General features: G+C 45.7%; 1 protein-coding gene across 7 annotated transcripts in view; it reads right to left on the bottom strand.

The window, feature by feature from the left end:
* Positions 1-14971, bottom strand: part of IQSEC1 (IQ motif and Sec7 domain ArfGEF 1) — a 265436-nt gene extending 250465 nt beyond the window's left edge. For 6 of the 7 annotated variants that reach the window (XM_088522864.1, XM_088522854.1, XM_088522856.1 and 3 more), the window contains exon 1: positions 14392-14970. In XM_088522864.1, coding sequence (XP_088378990.1) covers positions 14392-14666 — 275 coding nt within the window. In that variant the 5' untranslated portion in view covers positions 14667-14970. Of the gene's footprint in view, positions 1-14391 lie in introns of all 7 variants that reach the window. The other variant, XM_088522863.1, reaches the window with a different exon arrangement.
* Positions 14972-15614: the final 643 nt, after the last annotated feature.

The raw sequence follows: 15614 nt of genomic DNA, 5'->3' as shown, positions 1-15614 counted from the left end.
TGATTTTAAATAACTTTGCACAGGCGCCCTGAGTCTTGCCGCTAGTGTAAATACAGAAGGGTGGAAGTGGGTCGCGCTGCTGGAGGACATAACCCAAGGAGCTCGCTTTGCTGCAGCCACAAGAGTCGTTGCACAACGCAACCTGGACAAGGAGAGTTTATAACAAACTGCTTGGAGATCCCTGAAGGGCACCCCAGGGCTGCTCCAATCCTGCTACATTTTATAGCAAGTGCTTTATCACCAGAATGGGAGGAAGGAGTGAGAGGAAGTTTAGGAAGAGAGAGGGAGAAAGGGCATAAATTAAGGTTTTGCATTTAATACAGTGCAATAGGTTATTTTAAAAAGCTCCATCAGAGCAAACAGAAACAGAAATTCAGTGCTTTCCCTTTAAAAGCTTATTTATATTTCAGTTGTCACCACCACCATTGCTTGGCATACTCATGCATTTAAAGACAAAAAGTGCACTGACCACAAAGCTTCTGCAGAACAAGGCATTATATGTTTAAAATTGAAGTTTGCAGTGAGGAATTCAGTTCCTTTCTCACAAATTGATTACACTGAGCCCCTTTCTTAAATCCCTGCTCTCGAAACATCAGGTTTTTGGCAAAGACTTCAAACAAAATACTCTCCTTCGCGAGTAAAAATATGGGCCAGTCCACAATTTTCAGCACTTTACTGGGAGCCAAGCATTTTCCCAAAGCAAGGAACATTAAAACAAGCCATAGCAAAAATCTGTTAAAAGGACAGCTCAAAACTATCACTAGCTCAGAAGCCAAGCTGGAATCCTCGACGGCGGCTGCAGCAGGCAGGAGGTCCCACGGCAGGTACAGACAGTGCAAGGTACAGGCTGCAGCCCCAGGTAACTGCGCGGCCAGGCCCTCCTCTTGCAGCGCCCGCAGCCTCGGCGGCGCTTCCACACTCGCTGCACTTGGGAAGCTGCCAACACCAGCTTCTCTGGCTTCCTACGTGACTATATTCCAGATTCTTTTGACTGAATGGTGTATGGAGTCAACAAGCACAGCTAGCAAAAACCAGCACGAGCTTCTCCTGATTGCTCCTTGCCCAATTATTATAAAGCGCTTTGCCCAGCTGCCAGCTTCCCCTGCCGCCAGCTGGCCAGGCCTTCCTCCCGGCCCCAGAGATGCAGCTCCTTTGCTTGGAGCGGAGCGCGGCTCTCGGAAGCGCTCAGGAAGCTGGTCGGTGTGGCACGCCAGGCTGCAGCACAGCAGCGCGCTGGGTGCGCACGGGCACCACAGCGCTGGCCTTTCCTGGTCACGCTCAGCAAAGGCGCAGCCTCCCTCAGCAGCAGCCCCAGCCGCGCTGCTCCCGGCAGGCCCCAGCCAGCTTGGTTAACTGTGTTGACTGCAAGCACACCTGCATTCCGAGGCGTTTGCAAAGCTTAGCGCCTCCTGATGCTAGGCTTCAACTGCATTTCATAAGAAACCCAATACTAATAATAGTTCAACTGCCAGGATTCGCTGCACAGGAGCATTTATTCACAGGCACCTGCTTGTGAACCTGCAGCCTTTACTGCTAAGTCTCTCAGCTCCTCTTAAGTCAAGAGGAGCTTTGCCGCCCACAGTCTAATACAAACGCAGAGCGGTTGTCAGGTCATATCCCCCTTTAGAGCACTTTACTCTGAAGCCATCTCCAGTACAGCAGAACAACCCTCAGACATCCATGAACTTTATTATATATTTAGTTATTCAAACAACATCATTCCAATTCCAAAGACAAAGTTCCTAAATACAGTTCATGCATAAGTATTAATACTGGATTATTCTTAAGCATCTATTGCAATATGCTAGCACGGCTGCATATACTGCTACATCAAAGATAAATGCCTGCTGTATTATTAACAGTTCTCCTCAGCGCCCATCTGCAGATCTTCCTAGAAGTGACAGGAACATTTCATTGTTCCAAGTAAATCAAGCCACTACTCCTAAGATTTCCCTCCAAGCAAAACTGCACATTCCTGGCTTGTTCCTGCAGAGCTCCAGTGTCCTTAATGCGCTTGTGAACCTCTAAATAACAATTTTTATGCTGCAAGCAGTCTGTTGATCTATGCAGAAAATTCAAATAATGTCCAACTCCAGTACACACTAATTACCACAGACATCAATTACAAGTCTACTAAAACCATTTGCAAGGGGTGATGGTTAGAAGCTTGCCAGCATTTTGTGTCATTCAGTATTATTAAATTTGAAATCTATTATCATTGTATGTTCTGCAAGCTACCCCACAGTTAAGCTGATTTACCAAGACAGGTTACACTGCCAGGCCCTGAAACACATGATCTGGAAATAGGAAGCTTATCTATAAAAAGGCACAAAAAAAAAAACATGAGTTCATAAACTACTGGAGATGACAACAGAGTCTTCATCACTACTCTAGCAAAACTGTATTTCTACTGAGCAGGTAACCTGAGATCTATTTCCAATAGAACTAATCCAATTTATATACAAACAAAAGATGCTGTATGCATTTATTCTACGAGTACTTATACAGGAATTTCGAGTACTTCATTTTCACTAGTAATTGTCTAAGTCTAATAAGCTATACTAATATATACCTCAAAACAACAACAAAATACCAGACATTCACAAATATAATAGTTAAAAAGTTTACTAAATAAGTACTAAAGGTACTAAAAAAGTACTAAAAGGGAGACTACAACTACTCCCACTGTGATTTCTGCATGGTCTTAGACTACTACCCCCAGGTTTTATAATACAGGACAGCACAATCAAGCTTGACACAATGCATCAACATAGGACAACCTTATAAAAAGATAAAGGAAAGATTATACGAAGAATCGTAGTAATATGTTATAGTTAAGCCACCAGATCACATCCAATATTGTCAGGAGATATGAGGAATTGAACCGGAATGTTTTTGCTTTATTTGGTTTGACAACAGGTGTGATTTGATCCAGTACTTTTATTGGGTAGTAACAGAGACCAAAACGAGCCCCAGTTTCAACAGAAACATGATCACTTGACAGCAGCTAGAAGAACACCTACTTGCTCGCCCTCAGCATTCGAGTTAAAACACACTGGAGAGAAAACAGAGCAGAAGGATACTGGTTCATCAGCTAGACAAGTTGCTTGATATCTTTATATCCTCGTCCAATGTTATACTGTCAAGAGCACTTAACGCAGGCAACTTATTTGCTGCTAATGTGAAATGAAAGTAAAGAGTAGAGGGCTACTGTCCTAGAAGTGGCAACAGGCAGGAAGACAGAACTAGCACTCACGGTATCCACATTTTTGACAAAGTCCAAAATTCATGCTTGCTACTACTCAACCATTTAAGTCCTCTTCTGTACACTTGTCAGCGCGTACACGTGCCTATTCTCCAATGAAACAGGTTGAAAACTTTCAGAATTCTTAAAAATAACATACGCCTGGCTCTGAGAGCATCAGGAAATTATCATAACAATAAGCTAAGATTATATTTTTAAACATACATGGAAAGCCATTATTGTTGGCTAAATTACAAATTATTCCTTTATTTTGTACTGCAAATGAAATTTCACCCTGTAAACTTCCACCAAATGTTCACAAACAGCTGAACTCTGCTACTGTTCAAGAACTTCTCAGCTGCCAGAGTATGACACAGGGGACCCGATCCTGCACAGGTTCACACAAGCCTGGTCTCGTTTGGGTGACTGGGGCTGTGCAGAACAGAGCCCCGTGCTGCCCCGAGATAGCAGGGTCCTCTGGCCTGGGGCAAGTGTTACAAAGAGCGCAGGCCAAGGCGTTTTGCATCTCAGTGCTGACACTTACTCTACACTTCTACTCTGTTTCTCCCATCAGTGAAGGTTAATAATGAAAACAAATACGTTCTTATGCAGGCTGCTCCTTGTTTTTCAGGACTTACAGTCTCCTCTTGTTTTAGCATCACAAGTCCTAGCCTTCTTTTTCTAAGCATGTGATCGTCAATTCATTCGAGAAAGTAATGTTCACTCTCACCAAGCCTGCCTTTCAATTCACTGCCATTACTAAATAGCTTTTTAATTTTAAGTATTGAGCTCTAGACTCTTCATTTACATATTATACTGACAGAAGATTCCCACTGAGGGCAGAAGAGCACTCACTGCAATGCTTGCTATTGCACTTGGCCAGAAAAGAAATTTTTAGATAAGCTGCTCCATCCATCCTTTAACCCAGCAAGGTTTTCAACACGGTCAGCCTTACTGAGGAGCGAACAAAACAAGGAAGAGGAGCAGCTCTCAATCTATACAGATCTGCAGCCTACTCCTTAAAGAACTTGCCGACAAGTCTTTAGATCTTCAGATCCCCATCTTGAAACCTACTTTTCAGTATTGACAGTAACACAGTAGGAGTTCCTGTCTTTGAGTTAAACATATCAGTGCATATTTCCTAAGCAAGACATTTAGTCAGACATCTTTTTTTGGCATTCTCCATGTCTGTTGCTCGGTTCCTTTGGAGAGAGGAGGTGGGGACAGTTTCGTTTTCTGCGTTGACTGTTCTGGAAGGATTTTCTTTCCTTTCTTAAGCAAGGAGCCAGATTTTCATTAGTGCTGAAGATCCAACACCAGATGGCTTCAGGAAAAGCATTAGCATTATATCTAGGCTTTCTGCAGCTACCTTTATGAAACTTTGATTTTGCCAGCAATCCTGACATACGAATGGCAAAGCTCCCATCTGAAGCAGTGTCAAGAGCCTCCCAGCTAAATTTATCTACTTTCATGATGTAATCCAGGATCACTCTGCACTTGAATCTTCAAAGCACGAAATGCAGGTAAAGAGGATACAATCCTGAATGCAGTAAACCAAATAAGTCTGTTGGGTGCCACTTATGACTACTCAATATCCCACTTCCATTGAGAACTGCAGTAGCAAATAAAAACTGCCCTTAAAAACTTTAATAAATAACTTGTTTATCAGCAATAAAAGCTACTGAGCCACCCAGAATAAGTAGCCAGCTACTACATAAAGCTACTACTTAAGGTCTTTCTAAGGTGAACTGAATTCAGACACTTCATCTATAAATTAGTAAAATAACCACTGAAGAAACCACTGAAGGGCAAGAGAAATTGCATACTCAAATGGACTGCAGGTATTACATTAAAGGAAAAAAATCCAGAAAAAAAAATCTCATCATAGGAGCTCACAGTGCCTCATTTTTACCATCTCAACTATGCCACACTATTTGTAAAAAACAAGAATAGTCAAAAATATCTAAATATTAGAGTAGATATTCTAATATGTAAAAATAAGGTATTTTCAAGAGGACAAAATTATCATGCTAAAAAACAAACTTGAAAGTCTCTCACCACCCTCTACAGTTACTATACACAGCAACAGCTATAAGATCACTGCTGATCGAGTCAAGCTGCTTTTCACAATGAGACGAGATAGAAATACTTTTTCTGCAAAGTGAGAAACATCATAAATTTGAGCACTGCTACATTTTAGGCTCATTCTAAGAGGCAGTACAAAGATTAAGACTTACTTCTCAACAATTTCTTAGCTACCTACAAGTTTGAATGAAGTTCCTCCTGCACAAGCAGACAAGCTATGTAAAAGCTAAGAGCACAGCTTAAAAAGAGAGAGAAAAAAAAAAGTAATGTTCTCTTTTTAAAGAGGAGGGGAAACTGGGGGGCAAAGAAGAAAAACTATAGTACAAACAGTACTGAAGAAAAATAGAAGATATTTAACACATCTGTTTTCCACAGAAAATTTTGTTGGGTGGGGAATGGTAAAAGGAAATCTGTACCTGTTTTTCCATGCTTGCTCAAATAAGGTAAAATATGGTATTAACTCTACTGGGACTAATGTGCTTGCGTTGCCCCCTCCCTCCTCTTTCTTTTCAAAGGAATACTAACAGATAAACAGAACAAAAGTCTTATGAAGCATGATTTACCATCCAGGTATTTTAAGGTGGGAAAGGTGGATTTTTTTTCCTCAACATCAAAACCAGTCAAACAAGCAGTGCTGTGTTCTTCAGCCTGCCTTCTTCCTGCAGTGCTGTATTACTGCTCTGCAGAGTCTGCACTGCAGAGAACCACGTGCTGTCCGACGGGCCTGGGATGATCCCCCAGCAGCTTCAGAGAGGACCTTTCTTCTGAGCTACTAAAGGAGAAAATCCAAAGGCACCCACTGTACACAGAAATAACAATTAATTGTTAATAAGTTTGTGCTCTGTAGCTACCTTTTGATGTTTATAATCCTATTTTATCCTCGGGAACTCTCCAGCACTTTGATGTTTAACATTGGGTTATTGGTCACATCCGAGCAAAAATATCCCCAGCTCTGTGGGCAGCATCAGAGTCACTGGTGTTAAGTTTAAAAATAAACCCAAACAACTCATATCTACATGAAAAAAAATAAGGAGAAAACAAGCCCATGCAAAATTGTCTTTTGAGGCCAAGACAGCAGATGGACCTAAAAGAAGTCCTATGAGTTTAGGAAAGCTAAGCAAACACAGAAAGTTTCTACAGAAAAATAGTTTCTGGAGATGGGTACAACCTTTCCCCACAGCCTGGGAAATTGTGCTTCCTGTCTGGCACTCTCAGCTTGTTAATAAAACTTCTAGTCTGTTTGTTTTATAGCTGCATGTTCCACTGCCCAGAGAGTATTATTAAAAACTCCCATCTGTGAATGGTCAAAACAAGCAGCACATGCTTTCAGTTACTAGAAATCCAACCAAGATCCAGGAACCCTGGCAAGTATTTACTCCTTACCTTGTCTTAGATTTTTAAAATGGAAAGGAGGACTGTTTCTTCACCCTCCTTCCCCTGCTATATTTGTCCAATTATTCAGAACAAGACTCTTTCTGCTGACAAAATCCGAGTTACTGTGGTTCAGTTATGTAATGTGTTAGATGTAGGTCTTTCTCTTACTCATGTTGGTGAGGAAAAACTACTTGAAAACCTTACTGGCATGCAAATAACATGTATTATATTTCGATCGACTGTTACAGGGTAGCAGCGTCTCCTCTTTATCACAGCAGGGAGACTCCATTTATGCATAGTCCACACCAAAGACAAATTCCTTTTCTGTGCACATTTTAGAATAAAACTGAAAGAAAAGTTGACATCTGCACAAATGCACATAGATCTTGCAGTTCAAAGGTAGACTCTACACTAGATTCTCACAGAATATAGATATAGGGAAAGTGAGCTATTAGCAGGAAGCCAGCAGAGGGAGTAGGAACCGCTGAGCCCCTGACCCTCTGGCGCTTCCCAGGGTCACGCAGAGGGGAGAGATCCCATCCAGGACTCAAGTGCTTCCTAAATGAAACAGGACATTGAGGTACCCAGCAGGGGTAAGGCCAGAAGATTCATGTTTTCAAATTCTCTGCTGAAAGCTGTTCTGTTTCACAGCATTACGCTGGTGAAATACTTTGCCTGCTCCACAGCAACATTAGATTTTCTTTACACAAACTATACAAATAAGATCAGCAAGAAGCAACTTGATAGATAGTCATAAAGTAACTCAAGACTGAAAGAAAAATGCTTCATGTTTGTCTCAAGTGCAATATGAGATTGTAACTGAGTAACAGTTTTCTGCCTAAAGCTCTAAGCAGGCTACCAAGAGATGACTGTAAAGCTTAATTTTTATTTTGCAGATGGACAAGTCAATGTTGTTATCTCCATGCTTGGCTTTGTCAAGGGCAAACAGCAGGTCACCAGCTGGGAATAAGAACATTGCTTACTCCTACTCCTGTCCTTAATCACAGTACCATGGAAATGATCACAAAACAACCCTCAACCACATTTCTAACTAGTGCAAACCCACAGTGCTCCCATTGTCTTAAACCCAGTAAATTACAACAGCTGAGAATCAGAATTTCAGAGAAATGCTGGTGAGAACCCCCAGAGGACCCCAGCAAAGGTGGTGGAAGAGAGGCAGCCACATCAGAGTAACTACCACGTACCCAAATCCAGCCAGAATGCAATAGCGTAACATGGTTTAAGGAGGTGGTATATGATGTGCAACAAAGCTTGCTCAGGTTGTCCAAATTGCTATTTCAAGTCTTGCAGAGAAAACTGGATAGTTAGGCAAGTGAAATGAAGTTACTGTGACCTCATTCTTAGACTTGCCAAGCTAAGACGAAAAAACACCTAAAAGTATCCACAGACCACAAATGATCAGAAAGCGGGAATTTGCATAATAAAGCAGGCATGAGTAGGAATAATAGGATCAAATTAGAATAACACAAATGTGGGCTGCATATCAGGAAGTGCTTCTGGCTGCAAAATCCACTTACCTAAGAGGCTTCCCACACACCCCACAGTGGGGTGAATAGCATGAGATGACCTCCTTGCCACCTGCAAGTGGAAGGCAGGAGCCTGCACACAGACACAGGCTCTAAAAGCAGATATTTAACTCTTCCTTGATATCAGCTGTCTCCTTTCAGGCATCCACTTGCATGTTAGGGTCTAGGATAATCCCTAGAACTTGGGAGAAATTTGTTACGCTGTGAGGTTTTACAGGTCTGTACAGCTGCACTCTTCACGAGCCCCCATAACTGGAGCAATGGCAAACCTGGATGAAGCGAGAAAGCCACTACTGGGGGCTTGTGACCAGCTCACAGCAACCTAACTTCATTTTTACACCTAGTAAAACAACCTTTGTGAGATACTACTTGCAAGAAGCATTTAATCATTCACCAATTCTAACAATTTACTTCTCTTCGCAGTATGCTACAAGAAAACACCTTGATTTTTTTTTCTTACAGCTTTTACCATCTGCTATTAAAAAGCTCTCCCTGCAGATATATTCCTCTAGGCATAATGTATTTTGCTTCAGGTTTCAAAAACCCTGAAGCATGCTTTCTGACAGAAGATCCCTTCCCTAAGGACTGATGAAGTTTTGTCTTTTGACACAAATAATGCAGCTAAAGATACTATGAATGCAATTCAGAAACATATAAATCTATGCTTAATTTTCCCCCATGGTTTACTACTTTAAGCGGAAAATGATAGCTTTAGCTCCCCCTGCTCAACTGCAAGCCAAGTACTTCTTCAAAAGCATCATGCTCAGTATGTTTGTGTAGAACGATTTTACTTTTTCCACCCCCATCCGCACAGCACATTTCTATACAGTTGTTCAGGACCATCCCTCTAACACATATTTAAGGATGTAGAAGTCTACTGTGTTGACAAATGAGTACATTGAATATTACATTAATTTTCAGAATGGATCCAAAAGCCATTAGCTTTTTATGACAGTAATGCCCAGTTCCTAACTTCCTGACCTTTCAGGAGAAGTTAGGAACTCAGTTATTCAGGTTGAACTCCTCCATCGCACTCATGCCAACACACAGCACTCATAGTTATACCTCGGACAATAACTGGGAGACCAAGACTCATGGTTGCCCCTTCATCCCAGACTGAGGACAACCAACACGCTGCTAGAGGGCTGTGGGCACTGCCTAAAGGCCTGCATTCTACCTACAGCGATTACAGCAGCTCTCGGTCACTCCCAAGGACGTATGATCCATGAACTTCACTAAACTTTTTCCACAAGCAGATCTTTGGAAATGCTTTTCAATTGTCTTCATAATGAACTCAGTGGCAAAACATCAAAACAGTCACCAGCAGGAAGACATAACTTGTTCTTGAAATTCCTGACCTGGGGAAGCACCAAGCCAGGAAGTCATTACAGTCTGTCAGCAGAATAAGGGGCTTTGTTAGAGTTCCCTGATCCACTGAGCACTTCATTTCTTTATGCTTTAAATGGAATTGGTTTACTTCAAGCTATGAAACCCTCTTTAAACCTTGTCAAGCTATATACAGGGTGGGACAGGTACTTTCTGCTATATTTACTCTTCTCTGACAAAATAGCATGCATTTTTTTCTGCTTTCTTCATGGCCCATGTTCTGTCTCCCTCCTTTCCAGGAAAGTTGAGATTAACATACCATTTTATGCATCACCACGTGTTTTTTGTTTTGTTTTATTAGTATATGCTCTCCATCAGTTGTCAAATTAATTTGTCTTCATGTGTTCTCATTTTACTTAATGGTGAGCAGATGTTAAGTACAAGAATTTGCCAACATTTCATAGAACCAAAACAGTTTAGTTAGCAAGTTCATGTCTTATTACACATCTTCACACTATTGATTTCCTCCAGACTGCCAGAATGCCAGAAGAACAAATGCCTGTTTTAAGCGATGCTCACTCATCTGCTGATGTACAAATCACACTAATGATGTTGAAACACATGCTTCAAAAGCAAAGCACTCCCGCACTCCCTTCAGCGAGAAGCTCTTCTTCACACAACTGGAAAAGGATGACTACAAAGCTAAATGTTAAAAACAAACTCAGCAGAGTGTTTGCAATTACTTGAGGATACAAGTTTCTACTCTGTTCAACTTCAGGAATCACATCATCCCTAACTACTGCAGGGATTACAGAGTAACTAACTTACCACTGTATTCAAGTGCTCATTTTAGACAAAATGTATGCTTTGCCCTGATAAAGATATTCCTTCCAAGCAAAATAAGCTAATTAGGTAGAGCTGCACTTTTAGTTATAACTGCACTTCTATCAAAGGCTTCTCCCAGAAAGAATGTCATTCAAAAAAACAACAATTCCCTACTCGGCTGATTGAGACAGAGGGCCCAGCAAAAGCACTTCATCTACAAGCTTGCTTTCAAGAAGGCAGACGAGGCTAAATCCAATCCAAACACACCCATACTTTTATAGAAGCTGGATACCCCTACTTTCACCAAAGCAAACAAAAATGAGCTTCTGTTAAAGTGCAGCAGAGGCAGTGAAACATGATTTACATCATACCAACAGGCTGCCTCAGTAAAGAACATCCCTTGGGGGTTGGGGGGAAGGTCAGGCTAGTCTCTACACTAATGCAATCTTTGGCTTCCTGCTGAGAGAGTGAGCAAGGGTAGCACTCAATGCCAAGAGCAACATGCAGCACCACCAACTCGCTTTACATGGGCCACAAAGCAGCTATCAGATGTGCCTAGCACCACAGTGACAATTCCCAGTTAATAGACCGCACTACATACACCTCAGCTGAGATTAAGGCCATCTTCTAAACACAGTGAGGCTAAATTACAACTACTCCCACCACCACTCACCCCCATAGAACAAGGGCAGCCCAAGATTCATTTAAAAATAAACCAAAATGCCAGGAGCAGAGTTTGCACTAAGTTATAAATAACAGCCTTCTCACACCATTTCTTTCATAGCAGGCAACTCCTTCTGTACCTACCTCTCCCCAAACTCTCATTGGGAGCTTTTTCATTGCAAAAAGCAGTAGAGTTTTCACTTGATTATGTGAAGGACAAACCTAATCTAATAGCACGCTACTGTTGAATTCCGGAGCTGGAATAACTGCTGTACTTACTTCACAGTAAATATATTTCTACATATTTACACTAAACAGTGCATAACCAGAATGGATGTTGAACATGCCTTCATTACATTGAGGATGTATTTAATAAATTCATGTTCAACATCCATCTTTGTTACACTGAACAGCTAAGTTTGAGCTAGCTTTAAAAAAGTTTTTGTTGTTTTCTCAAGTGTTAAATGAAATCCATCAAATATTAATTAGGTTTTTGCAGCTAGCTGAATACCTATTTTTATCTTTACCATGTATATATATTCATTACTTCTAACAGAAAGCCATCAACTTTCTGTTGATTAACTCATCATCTACAACTCCACTTAAGGATTTTAAGGCTGATTCACAATCTGCAAATTCAGGGAAGCATCACCTTATTTTAGTACATTGTCTTGCTTGCAAGGCAATAACCACCTCTTCACCCACTACTCCTTGCCTCTGCTCTTCTCACTCCAAACAGCGACCTACATAAAGGACAAACTTCTACAGTCCATTTTTACATGGACACAAAACAGTTCTTGTACTTTGGGGACTCTTCACAGAAATCTGGGCTCATTAACAGTTCTTACAAGAGAGTTCTTACAAGCTTAAGAGTTTCTACAAACAGGCAAACCTTTCCAAACTGTTTAAAAAAAAAAAAAAAGATGCAGCTGCATGTTCATCCCAGCCTTAGAACTAAACACAAGCACAATCTCTTGTCCATTACTAAGCTTTCTTTTGCATCACACAAGTTATCCAAGTTCACTCAACCACCACTTGCTAGTATGAAACACTGGTCCTAACACTGCAGCCTCAGTGATGCCCATCCACTTTACACAAGTCAAACTGCTGTGGAGAGAAACCTTCATCACCTAGGAAAACAAACAAACAAACAAAAAAACCTACTGAAGTCCCAAGGTGCAGACACTGCTGATGACTAAAGTATCGATTTCTGTATTTAATTAAGAGAATCCTAGTTTCATTTAAAATGGTCATAACCATTTTAGCTTTGAAGTATTGAGGAGCCAGAAAGAACAGTCACTGGTGCTGACGCTCACAATGAAGCAGCTGTGCTGCCCCTGGAAAGGAGCAGAGACAAGAGCTGGCCCTGAGGGCTGGAGGGAACAAGGAGTTCATGCCACCCCACGCACTTCCTCCTGCCAGCAGGTACCCAGAACAGGCACTGTTTACACTAGGCACTGGATTGCTACAGAATGTCAGCACACAAGGGCCCCTATCCCCACCTAGACACACGGAAGGATGCAAAAGGATGCATCGGAAGGATGCAAAAGGATGCATCGGAAGGATGCAAAAGGATGCATCTCAGAGATGCATCCTCTGCAAATGGGAAAGTTTCAGAAAGTCAGGAAAAGTACACGACAACTACATTAAAACACAGGTGTTTCCTAGGCTGCCAGGTGGATCTCATCCACCTTTTGCAGTTACCCAGGCTAAGCCTTTTCAGTGACTAGCTTGTTCCACCTGCAGCGCAACTGGGACCACCCATCCATCCTGTGCAACTGGGGGAAAAGCAGTGACACCAGCTCTCTGGAGAAGGGGACACGCTTGCTCCTTAGCAAAGGGAAAGGAGAGCTCCTTCGGGGAGCAGAATTCCTCAGAGGAAGGGGGCCCTGCAAAAACCCAGAGAGCACAGGAGCCATCCCTCAGGGGCAGCAGACTGGGGTTAGACTCCGAGACCATTGACTGCCAGCTCCTCTGCTAAGCCCCGCAGGCTGTAGTGCCTCAGGGCACTACAACTCCGCCAAAAATATCCCAGATTAATCCTGATCCCAGCATCAAATCCACTTAAGAGACTTAAAAACCTCCAAGTCCTCAGCATTACTTGCATAGAAAAGGCAAAAGACTCTACAAATGAGTCTCGGTCTGGTTGAAGAGAAGTGTTATCAAACAAGGCAAGCCATAAGCACAATTTTTAGTAACATTATTTGCCACAAAGTGAAGGGGACAAGACAGCCAAGTCGATGCATTAAACAAGGAGAACGGCCACAAGAGCTTTGAGAGCTAGATGTGAACGCACGGGGCAGGACTTGGGTAAATATCCCACACTTTCTGGAAACGGTTCTCTCTCCTTCTAAGTGGATTGCTTGTTAACCATTAGCATATGCTCTTGGGGCTGGCTATAGAGCTCTTCGTTTTCCAAATTGAATCTCCATTAAAAATAAATAAATAAGGAGCTCCGGCATCATCAGAAAACCCCCTAAGCGCTAACACTGCTACGGCAAGAGAGGCAGAGTTGCCTTCCTTCACACTGTGCGACAAGAGACGCTGCGCTACCCTGGGGAAGGGGCTGCTCTGCTCCGCGCCCCGCGCAGCCAGGCGCCCCCAGGGGCCGTCCCCAGGGCTCCGCGTCCCCCGGCTGCGGCTCGCTGCCCTCAGCCCCCCGGGAGCTCCCGCGGCTCCGCTCCCGGCGCGGCCGCGATCCCGGAGCGCCGCTCCGCGGGGTGCAGGAAGGCGGCGCTGGGAGCCGCGCGGAGCGCATTACAAGCGGCCCCTGGGGCTGTGTCGGAAGAGCCAAGCAGGCTCTAATACGACGCACGCTTTTGCCTTGCAGGCACAAAGAACTAAGTCTTAAAAGACTTTCCCGTAAGTAGAAAGGAGCCGCGTTAGGGAAGCGCGGCGACTCCACTTACTGCTATTCCTGACTTCCTGCCACTTAAGAATCGCGCGCAGTTAAGCAGCTTTCCGCACGCGGTGGACAAGCACACGATTAATTACAGATTAGGGCCTCGGGAAACAGATGCTAGAGCGGGGAACAGCCGCGGCCCCACGGCAGGACTGCGCGCGCCCGTGCCTCCTGCCGGAGTCCCGGCCCGCGGGCTGGGCGCGCTCCGCGGGAGCGGGCAGCCCGCGCAGGCCCTGGGTAGCCGCGGCGGAGGCGCCCGCGCGGGGCAGCCCCCGGCAAGGCGGCCGCGAGCCCGGGCAGCCCCCGCCGTTCCCCCGCGGCTGCGCTGCTCGCTGGGGTGTCGGGCGGGCCGGCTCTGGGAGCGCAGGGGCACCCGCCGCAGGGACCCTCCTCGCGAGGGGCGCGCGAGCCCGGGCACCGCTTACTTCTCGTGCTTCGCGTTCTCCTGGATGGCGCTCAGCACCGTGGCCGCCCCGGGGAAGGCGGCGGGGCCGCCCTGCTGGAGCCTGCATGTGGCCAGGTGCCGGTGATGCTCGTCCTGCAGACAGGCGTTTTCGTGGTACAACTTGGCCACTTGCTGCTCCAGCTCGTCTATCCTCCGCTTCTGCTTCTCCAGCAGCTCCTGCTGCGTCTCGATAATCTTGTTCAGCTCCTTGAGGTACTCGGCCGCCTTGCTGGGGTTTTCGGCTGGGCTCTCCATGGCCGCAGCGCACCTTCCACCCTCCGCGAGGCAGGTGGGGGGCGCAGGTGGCGCCCAGCCCGCTCCGCTGGGAACTTGAGCGAGCGGGAAGAAATAAATAACCCGCCGGAAACCGGCCCCCCTGCGCGCTCTGCTCTTCCCCTCCTAGAGCCGCGGCCGCGCAGGCGAGCGCAGGAGCGGCGCGCAGCGGCTCCTCGCTGGGGCCGCCATTGCAGGCGCTCAGCTCCGCTCAGCGAGGGCAGGGCGGCCGCGGGCTGCGGAGCCGGGGCTGCTGCTGCTGGCGCCACTGCTGCTCGGGGCCCGGCCGCCGCTGGCGCACGGGCGCTGTCCCGCCCTGCCGGAGCCGCAGCTGCTGCGCCCGTCGCCTGGCAGCGCCCGCGCCCCCGCGGAGCTCGCGGCCGGCATGGGAGCCCGCGCGCCGCCGGCTGCGCTTAAGTAGCCCCGGCTGCCCGCAGCGGGGGCCGCCCGTGTCGGGGGCTCCGCGCGCCCTTCCCGCGCAGCCCCCGGCCCCAGGAGAGGGGCGGAGCGGGGCGGGGGGCCGCGCTGCAAGAGCGGCGGCTGCTCCGGGCGCATCCGGGCAGCGTGTTAGTTACTACGGGCGCAGCGGCGGGCGGCAGCGCTCCGGCCAGCGCCGTGCGCAGGGACCTCTGCGTCCCCGGCGCCCTGGCGCGCAGCCCCGCTGCTCCCAGGCGCTGCGTCCCGACAGCGTCGCGTCAGGCCGCGCGGAGCTGCTGAGGTTTGGGTCCTTGGCATCCCAGGGGAATGTGCGTGGGAATGCTCATGGGAACGGAGTGGGAAACGGGAGAGCTGCAGGAGGAAGCTAGAAACGCGAAGAAATGCTCTTCTCTCTTCTTGTCGCCTTGATTTTTTCCTACTCTTTTTTTGCCTCTTCTTTCCACCTTTAAGCTTCGCAAGTTTTCAAAGACTACAGTGTTTCTTTCCGCAGTT

Source organism: Tinamus guttatus, unplaced genomic scaffold (genome assembly GCF_059628265.1).
Source record: "Tinamus guttatus ecotype Peru unplaced genomic scaffold, ASM5962826v1 Tinamus_guttatus_pri_ptg000169l, whole genome shotgun sequence".
NCBI classification, from domain to species: domain Eukaryota; kingdom Metazoa; phylum Chordata; class Aves; order Tinamiformes; family Tinamidae; genus Tinamus; species Tinamus guttatus.
Note: the sequence above shows the minus strand (reverse complement) of the source record. Positions and strands in the feature narration are given on the sequence as shown.